The sequence below is a fragment of the Helobdella robusta genome (assembly GCF_000326865.2).
Source record: "Helobdella robusta unplaced genomic scaffold HELROscaffold_32, whole genome shotgun sequence".
Lineage (NCBI taxonomy): Eukaryota > Metazoa > Annelida > Clitellata > Rhynchobdellida > Glossiphoniidae > Helobdella > Helobdella robusta.
In genome coordinates this window covers 778,155-788,532 of record NW_008704589.1, presented here as the reverse complement: position 1 = coordinate 788,532, position 10,378 = coordinate 778,155, and the positions used below count along the sequence as shown (strand labels likewise).

The 10,378-nt window shown below is 32.8% G+C and overlaps 1 protein-coding gene across 1 annotated transcript; it reads left to right on the top strand.

Annotated features, from left to right (window-relative positions):
• Window positions 1-4,020: 4,020 nt before the first annotated feature.
• On the top strand, window positions 4,021-8,675 carry HELRODRAFT_82191 (hypothetical protein; the record flags this gene model as incomplete). The annotated part of the gene is made up of 9 exons (XM_009022529.1): window positions 4,021-4,202; window positions 4,452-4,502; window positions 5,894-6,167; window positions 6,291-6,397; window positions 6,772-6,923; window positions 7,273-7,370; window positions 7,709-7,858; window positions 8,029-8,240; window positions 8,453-8,675. Coding segments are annotated over 9 exons (1,449 nt in total), but the record flags the coding sequence as incomplete, so codon positions are not given.
• Window positions 8,676-10,378: the final 1,703 nt, after the last annotated feature.

Below are 10,378 nucleotides of genomic sequence, written 5' to 3'. Positions count from 1 at the left end.
ACTTTTGCGTTTTCATTTTTAGTGTTGAGCCTTTTTGTGACACGAACAAAAATGAGTATAACAATATTAAACAAATTAAAACCAAAAAATGTTAAATTTTCAAAAAAAATTTTTAAAAATACATTTAATAAATTATTTAAATAATAAAAAATAAATTTATATAAACTCTATCTTGTGTAGAATAAAGAGTGGTAATAAAAGAAGCGTAGAAATACATGTAACCTGGGCACCGGATGTTGTATAGGTACCATAGTTACGGTATCTTAGGTGATAGTTGTCGTATAATTGCTTCTTGTTTCGAGGTAACCGTTTTCATGGCATTTATTTCATTTTGAAACATTTTATTCCAATTTATTTTCTGTCATTTTTATTCCATATTCTTATTTGTTCATCTGCTTTTTAAAATCTTTTTTCAAATAGAACATCTAAATGTTACTTCTGATTAAATAAATGAACTTTTTTCCTATTTATTGCCGACGACAGACGTGTTTGGACATGTTGGCTGCATGATTCAACTTGTTCGTTAATCTCGGCTTTATCCTTGCACGAGAATTCAATTTTCTTCAAATTTAAATTAAAAATGCATTGTCCGTTCGTTCGATTTTGAAATAGATTTTACGTTCTGCTGAGTAAAGCATCACACATACATACATACATATTACATAGGCATTCGTTATCCTAGGTAGTGTACAATTGGTTGCTCTGTCTAGTAACTTAGTAACTCACCTAGTAACTAACTAAATTTATAACAAGTGCAACTCACTTAGTAACTAATTAAATTTGTAACAAGTGCTTATTTATTATTGAATTTTACTTTTAAAACATGTGAGTTGACTTCTTTAATTAATAACAATAGTACTATTATATTCAATTATTTTTTTAACGAAATTTGTGATTATGTAATTTGTAATTGATTATAGAAAATGACAATATTGTTGTTATTCATTCAGATATGTCCCAAATGTTGCCCACATTTACAGAGATGCAAAATTTAACTGCTCTTCAGGTTAATTCATTGTTGAATTTAAAAAAAAAATAATTAATTTCCAATGTATTAATTGAAAATTTTCTGAATATAAAATTGATTGATGACATGTTGCAAAGTATATGATTTTGAAAAAACGTATTTTCTGCTTGAAATTTGAAAAAAATTGTATAATTGAATTTGTTAATGGCCATTTTTTATATCTATTTGATTCTCATTTGAAAAATTTACAAATCATAAAATAATTGCAGAATGTGAACCAGCAGCAGCAACAGCAGCAGCCAGCACATCACATACAAGTGACCACAATACAGCCACCAACATCATCACAAACTAGAGTGAGAGTCATCCCCCACAAAATACTCGCTCCTCCACCACCTGGCTCATTCAATCCGCAACAGTCCATCAACATTGTTCCTGCCACAAAAGTTGCAATCATTAATTCACAGCAGCATCAGCAGCAGCAACAGCAGCAACAACAGCCTCAACAACAAATACCATTACCAGCACATACAAACAACATCAGTCCTTACATTGTCACATGTATGTAAAATTTGTTTTTATTGCTTATACTTCAATAAATTTAATTTAATTGAATGTTTTTAATTTAGTTTTATTTTGCTACGTCTCCTACACTTTCTCTTTGTCATCAGTTTCAAGCAATGGACAGGTCATTGAGCAGGCGAGCAGCAACAACAATGCAAACAACAACAACGCCACCCTAATAAACACACAACAACAACAACAGCAACAACCACCACAATTTCATCAATTAAAGAATCTGAATCACATAGAGAGCTACCAGTACATTGATGATGCTACTGGTCAAATTGTCTATCAATCCTCCAATGATCACATGTATGCATTCTCATTTACCTGTTTTTTTTACATCTGTTCTTTATTTAACTTTGTACTCAAACGTTTTGATAAGGTTTTGTGATCTTTGTCAAGTTTATTTATTTTTTGGCAGGTGTAAGTGATTTTTGATTTTTTTTTTCAATATTTTAAGAGCAAGTTCTTTTTTGAACAGATTTAATTTTTTAATTAATGAACGTTATTTTTCACCAAATAATTGTAGTTCTCGTAGTGTTTTGTTTTTTGTTTGAGCAGCATCCATTTTTTAATGTTTTTATTCATTTAAAGTTCAATTTAAGTTTTGTTCAATTTGCTGATATTAAAACTGAAATGCCAAATGACACCATGCAGACAACAGCAGGGTCCAATATACCTCCCTCAACAAACTGTCTTCTACGTTAGTCCTCAGTTTTTCTTTTCATTTTAAATTTGTAACATTAAATTATAAAACAAAAATTGTCTACATGTACTTTTTTCATTATGTCTTTATTTTTTATTTCTTCCTATGTATACGTAGAGTTGTATAAGTTCAGTGAGATGATTTCATCGTTACTTTTCACAATCACAAAAAAGTCGAATGTAGGCAACAACATGCTGCAGCAAGATGGCTTCCTACAGCAAACGCAGCAGCCACAGCAGCAACAGCAGCTGAGTAACAGCAGCGTTGGTGGCAAGACATTCATACTTCACAGGCAGCTTCAAGATGTTGATGCCCAGCTGATCACCGGAGGACCGAGAGCTGCTCCAGCCACGGTTTGTTGCTACTACTTCTTTTTCAGTGGTGAACTGTGTTGCGTTATTTAGGCGTTTGCAATTGCCTGTTTTTTCTTGCTAGTTCATTCAAGTAAAAATAATTTTTCTATAGTTGTCCATTTCAAGATTGTAACTTATGAGACTAGGTTCTCTTATGAAAGTGGCTTTGAAAATGATTCATGATATCTCTTGAGATTAACAAGTGTAATCATTTTCTGTACTAGTTTAGGAATGATTACTTAACATGATCTTTAGGAGTATTAACTATACGCTACTATGTACGGATAAATTATAACACATACACACGAACGTTTTTATTTAAAATATACATACCACTACACATCATTTATTTTATATCAAATATATTTGACTGAAGAGTGAACATAGAACCTCATATTTTGATTCCAAATGTTGGCAGAAAGAGGTTTAAACAAAGCTAAATTTAAATCAGTTTCACAATTATATTCAACTGGTTTATTAATCATTTAATTAGTTATTCAATTAGTTAGTTTATCACTTAATCACTCAATCAATTAACGTCAAAATAACTTATTTAAATTGGCATTTCTTTAGTTCACTTAAATTTTAATGTTCGAATCACGTAAATGATGGATGATTCTTCACCCAACGTATTAATTTAAATAATCCAATTAAATGTAATTAATTATCGTTATAAATATTGTATTAATTATTATTTAATTTTATTACTATTATTATTACACGATGAAAATATTTTATGTACATACATTGGTTAACTTATCAGTACTATTTTACCTCGTTTATTTATTCATTTATTTATTCACCTTTGATTTTTACTATAAAGTTATATTTGTTTTTTTTATGTGTTTCGTAACATTGGCTTAAATTATTAGTGATATATGTGAGTGAAATTTCTTATTTGATTTTTAGGATGTTAATCAAATCAAATTAATCAGATCAGTCAAATCAATTTTTTGTTGATCGTCCGTTTTGATTGTTAAGATGTAAGCGATGACTTTAACCGTGTAACCTGGTTAAATAATGATTTAGATTAACTTAGTCAATCATAAAACCAATCAATCAATCATCAGACAATTCAACCGACCAATCTACATACCAATCAGTCAACAAACTAATCCAGACCTAAATATTCCTAATTTTTTTTATGTTCCTAAGTTTTAATAGCGTAAATGATAACTTCATGTATGCATCTGTTACCATCGTCATCATTATCTTGTACAATAATTACTAAATTAAAAAAATCTTTTGATAAAACAAATTATCATTTTACACATTTATAATTAAGTAAATGACTATTCGCACACGTACACGCCACACAAGCTAGCACACACTTGCACACATAAAAAAAACTTCCATTATATTAACGTATTAATGATAGTATTTGGATAGCGCTCTCTAAAAAAAACGTGATGTTATTAATTTGACAGGTGAACTGGCTGCTAGAGAATTACGAGGCTACGGAGGGTGTAAGCTTGCCGCGAAGCTCTCTCTACAATCACTACCTACGTCACTGTGATCAGATGAAGTTGGAGCCCATGAACCAGGCGTCATTTGGAAAACTTATAAGATCCGTCTTTCCACAAATAAGAACTAGGAGGTTGGGTACGAGGTTGGTCCTTCAGTTGATTAACCGATTGATTTGTTGCATGATTTGTTTGTCAATTGATTTTTTTGTTGATTGACTGCAACTTACGATTCATCTTTATTACAGAAAATTTGTCATTTCTGTTGTTGCTATGTTTTTGGCTGTTATTTTATTGTTGTTTTTTGTATTTATTCACCCAATGAATTAAATTGACTTAATTTATAAATGTTTGTCAGCTGAGGAATTATGTTATTAATTGTTTAAAAATTTCAGAGGAAATTCAAAGTACCATTATTACGGGATCAAGATCAAATCAACGTCATCGTTGATACTGAGTGAGTGCAAGTTCGCCGATGATACAGATTACGAAGAAATGACTAAGGGGTATGAAAGTTGATCTTCATCATTCTTACATGATTTCTCAACCACGTTATTGTTTTTGCTTGGTTACTAGGGCCTTATTAACTAATATACAAATAGGACAACTCTTCAGACCCAGTGATTTGAATGAACGCAGGTTTATCAGGCCCTTATTTGTCACAATTTTTTTATTTTATTTATATAAATGTGGAGATTTTTTATTGAATGTTCTTGCAACTGCATGTTTGAAGAATCTTAAGTTGTTTCTTGTAGTTTTCGGGAGAAAAAGCAACAGCAACTGTTTTAATAACCATATCACGAAAATTTCTGGTTATTCGTTTACCATTTAATCTAATAGTGGACTGCATTCTTTAAATCAATTTCGAAATGTATGCACAGGAAAACTTCAGAAAGCAAAATGCATAACTAGCTTTAAACATTTTCAGAATGTATAAAAATACATTTTGACGTAAATACGTTATAATGAAAAAGAGAAGAAAATTTTAGCAATACGCCAAACGCCAAATTTTAGCAATACGCAACGCCAAACTCTAAAACAGAACAAACAGAACCGTCATATTCATCAAGATCAAATAAATTGAAAATATATTTGATGGCAATTTGGCGTAGGTGTAAACACAGTGTCTAAGAAGATACACATTGCTTCACGTAATTGTAGATCCGGTGTTTATTGTTGTGTTGTTCTTTCAGAAATATGAAAGTGTTTGCAACTGTCATCTTAGTGTTTTTTTATTGCCTGTTGTTGAAAAAACTGTTTAACTGAGAATCTTGTGCATTGTTTTGAAATGTACACAAAGCATGTACTGTTGAAGACTGCACTGTACAACTGCTTCAAGTGCTATTCAATGTTATACAATGCTTTGAAATACATGCATGTATCTAAAAAAAAGTATCTCCTATGAACCTGCAACAGTTGCTGAATTAAGGAAAGTTGTGAAACATAAACATGCCAACACGCAAATAAAGTGGTTGAAATCTTTAAACACAAAAAATTACAAATAATAAGACTCTATGCATTGTATATTATTGAAAATTTCTGAAATTCACATTTTCATTTAATAACATTTAGATACATTTGTCGGGACAGCCTTTTCATTGAACCAGCCTCGAGCGTTTTTAAAATTTATTTCATATTATTTGTGAGACTAATAAAAAATGCAAAATTCACCAGGAAATTATTTAATACATTTATTTATGTATTCTCAAAAAATTTTGAAAGATGTAAAATACTATCGAACTAAGCGAAAATTTAATACACTTCAATAGTTTTTCAACAACTCATCTGACAGCAACGGCAGCGGTTGCAACAGCTCCTCACTACTTCAAAATGGGAGCGTGCATCACATTCAGCAGCAGCATCACCAACCACAGCAGCTTCAACAGCAGCAGCAGCAACTACAACAACGCATAATGATAGACACAGTGATAGAGGGCGCCCAGATGAGTAGAGAAGGCATCAACTGCCAACAGCAACAATTCTTCACCGACACCATTGTGACGCTTCCAAATTTTGGAGTTATCCTTGTAGAAGATGGCGAGGAAATACCTGATGGAGCTAGCCAAAAACATCTGGGTGCCTATGAAGAACTGTATGCCGAGCAGTGCGAGGTTAGTGGAATGTAGGATCGTATATTTCATTTATTCTTTCATTAAAATTTACCTTATTGATTCATTCAATCATTCGTTAGTTCGTGCGTTTAATGGTAACATACTTTTGTGAAATGTGTGCAGGCTATCATGGCTGGTATCGTCAACTTCCAGTTCAGTGTCATTGAATCACTCTGGAAGTCTTTCTGGAGAACAGATGGGCAGAGGTTGGATGAATTAATAGGTGGACGGTCGCATGAATGAATGAATGAATGAATGAATGAACGAACGAACAAACAAACGAACGAACGAACGAACGAACGAACGAACGAACGAATGAATGGATGGATGGATAGATGGATGGATGGATGGATGAATGATTAGATTGTTGAATTAAGTTTACAGTCAAGGAATTAATAGAAGATTACTAAATTGGAATTCATTCAAAATAAGCTATCTAAGGTATTAAAAGTATACTTGAAAATCTAGCCCTAATATAAAATGTTCGTTGAATTAAACCGTTACGCTTTATTTTTAAAAATAGAAAATTGATTAAATTATTATTTAATGATCATAATTATCATTAAATGATCACATGATCATTAAATAATCACATAATCACCAGCCATGATGAATTAGAGAGGACGCTTCCATGCAATGCCTTGTACGCTCTTTCAAAAATGCCTAGTGTTCAGAAGTACACCATGAAGTCAGATTATACATTCTACCAGTCACTCATTGGCACTCTCATACCTGATGTACTCAAGCCCATTCCGAGTTCGTTTCTATATTTGCTTTGTTTATTTGTTTGTTTGAGTGTATTTTCGTTTGTTTGTTTGCTTATTCGTTTGTTTGTTTGCTTATTCGTTTGTTTGTTTGTTTTTTCATTTATGTGTATTGTAAGATGGCTTGGTTGGTGGAAGTGCCATGTTTCTAACTGCTAGCAGTTCATGGGTGCCTCGTTCAAACGCAGAGATGATTTGAATTTAAATCATTAATTTAATGATTTCTGGGTTGATTTTGTGAAGTATTAAACAATTTTGTAATTGAATTTTTTATTTCTCAAAATAACCTAACGAACTAGTTAATAAAATAATACAAATAAATAACTAATAAACGAATGCAGGCACGCTGACACAAGTCATTAGAAACTTCGCCAAGAATCTGGAGGGAAGTCTGAGAAGGTCAATGAATGGCATATGTACAGAAATGATCGAGTGCAAGGTTTGTTTGTTTCTTTCTTGCTCAGTCAGAAAATTAATTTTTTTCATTAGCCGGTGGTGGGCCACTAGATTGTTATTGTTATTTTGTTTGATTAGTTGGTTAGTCAGTATGTTGGTTGATTTATGGTTGGTAAAGATTGGTTGAATGTTTGACCAGCTGGCAGTATGATAATTAGTTAATTTGATGTCAAGTTTTCAGTAAAATGACTGATTTTTGTGTTTTGTGATGAAAATGGTTGAACCACTTAGGTATCAAATCAAAAACCAACGATTTAAAAATAGTCTATATTTCCAACATACAACTAAACTTTATAATTTTGCGCACACTGACGAATGCAGGTGACAGCTGCCAATGCATTCTCACAGACACTGCGCCGATACACATCACTGAACCACCTGGCACAAGCGGCTCGTGCTGTCCTACAGAATTCAGCGCAGGTCACTCAGATGTTGAGTGACCTCAACAGAGTTGACTTCAGCAACATTCAAGTTACTAGAGCTGTTTCTCTTCAGCAATTTACAGCTCCTTGCTAATTTTTCATGTTTATTTTTCATGTTTGTTTCGTTGAAAAAATTATGTCTTCAAGTGAGTTTGTTATTTAATAGTTCACAAATCATGTTGCTGCAATTACGATCAGTTTTTTGTTGTAATTTAAAAGGAGCAAGCTTATTGGGTGTGCAGATGTAATGGAGATCTCGTGAAAGAGCTGGAAACAGATCTGAAATTGACCCTTGAGAAACAAAGCAGCCTGGAAGAATGGGTGGACTGGTTGGAAGGTGTGGTCAATCTCGTACTCACCCCTCATGAACATCATGTCAGCACCTTCACCAAAGTGGCCCACCAATTCCTTCTGCATTGGTCATTTTATAGGTTCCTGTATTTCATAGTTCTGTTATGACATTTTATTACATTTGCAGCAGTATTTCTAAGAGTGCCACTGAAAGTTTGACTAAAATATGCATGTAAACGAACGCGTAATTTGTTGCACGCCCTGCCCAAAACATACATTTACACATAGAGACAACATACAGCTACACATTCATAAAATAACACAGACAAACATTTCTTCAATCAACCAACAGTTCCATGGTGATAAGAGACCTGACATTGCGCAGTGCAGCCAGCTTCGGATCGTTCCACTTGATACGTCTGCTCTTTGATGAGTACATGTTCTTTCTGGTTGAGAAGAAGGTGGCTTCAATTGCTGGTGAGACCACTGTGGCCACTGTCGGAAATAAAAATCTGGTGAGGAAGATGACGATGATGAGTACGATGATGATAATGATGATGTTGAAGATGAAATGAGCTGTGCAAAAAGCTTTGTGTTGTTTGATGTTGTGATAAGAAGTGTCTATAATTGTATCGACACTAGCAGAACAATCACAGTGGAACAAGAGCCAACAACTTTTTTCAATCCTATCCGTCCACGGCTAGCTTGGATGTTTTAGAAGAGGATGGTGAGAACGAGAACAACAATGACAACTCGACAAACAACACAAACACCAGCAACAACTGCAACCAAACGAGCCTCAACACAAGCCGCGACAGCAACAGCACTGACGACATTGACAAATTTAACAAGGTTACATCGTACATTGATCCGGTGGATGTCACAATGTCGGTCAAGCAGGAATTTACCAACGCTGTCTCATCATATTTTGACATGACGACAACATCAGTCAACACGACGACGACAGCTTCTGGTAATGCCACCACATCAAGTGAGCAGCAGGTAATGGACACTGATTGCGTCATACTTTTAACCAAAGATAGTAGCGATGAAAACAAAGACAACAAAGACCATAACTTAAAAGGAGATAACAACAGAGAGAACAGTCATGCAAATTCCAACAGCAAAAATTCTGACGAAAATTTCAGTCTTAACGACGTGAGCAACACAGATAATCTCAACAGCGACATTGTTGCATACTTGACTAACGACAACACAAGCAATGAACGCACTACTTCTGTCAAAGTCATTCACATACCCGCGAGTTCCATCCTTGCCGCTACCACTACATCAGAAACTAGACATTCCACGTCATTTACGGAGTTTAAAAGCGAATCTAAATCGGATCACAAGATAACCCCGACTAAAATAACAAAGACCTTAACGGTGACTGGTCTGACGCAGCCAGGTGCAAACGCTACGAAAAGAGTTGTACTCGTTCCTGCCATACAGTCTAAGAACTTGTCCGTCAATGTCAAAAGACTGAAAACTAATCTAAAATGACTTCATTGAGCAGCATCGGTCGATTAAACTGTTTTAATTTTCATGGTTTTTAATTAGAATTTATTTATTTATTTATTCATTTCATATTTAACGCTTATCTTTTTTTGAACTTTAACATCATAAATTTTAACAAAATTTCATATTATCACTATGATTTTGAATTACACACACATAAACACACACATTTATATATGTATGTATATATATATATATATATATATATATATATATATATACACATATATAATTAGAAATGAGTGAGACAATTATTAAGAAATATTTGTTGCAATTTTAGCTTTGATTAGTTTCCGGTTCAGTTTTTCAATATTTCTTACCGTATTTTTGGTACAAAATATTGAAAAATTGAACAAGAAACTGGTCAAAGCTGAAAATTTAGTGATATTTCTTTAAAAAAATATATATTTATATATATATATATATATATATATATATATATATATTTAGGAACGAGGTTTTCAGAAATGCATATATATATATATATATTTCATATATATATATATATATATATTTATTTATATATATATATAGATGTATGTGTGTATGTGCGTGCGTGCGTATATATATATTAATATAGGTGTATGTGTGTATGTGCGTGCGTTCGTGTCATAGGTTCTATAACGTGACCATTTCACGTATTCATGCAATACAAATTTCTAAGTCAGGGAATATTTACCGACAGATTGTACAAGAGTTATTTGTTTGAATTATATAAATTTGCATATTTTATTTTTATTAATAGTAATATTTTAATAAT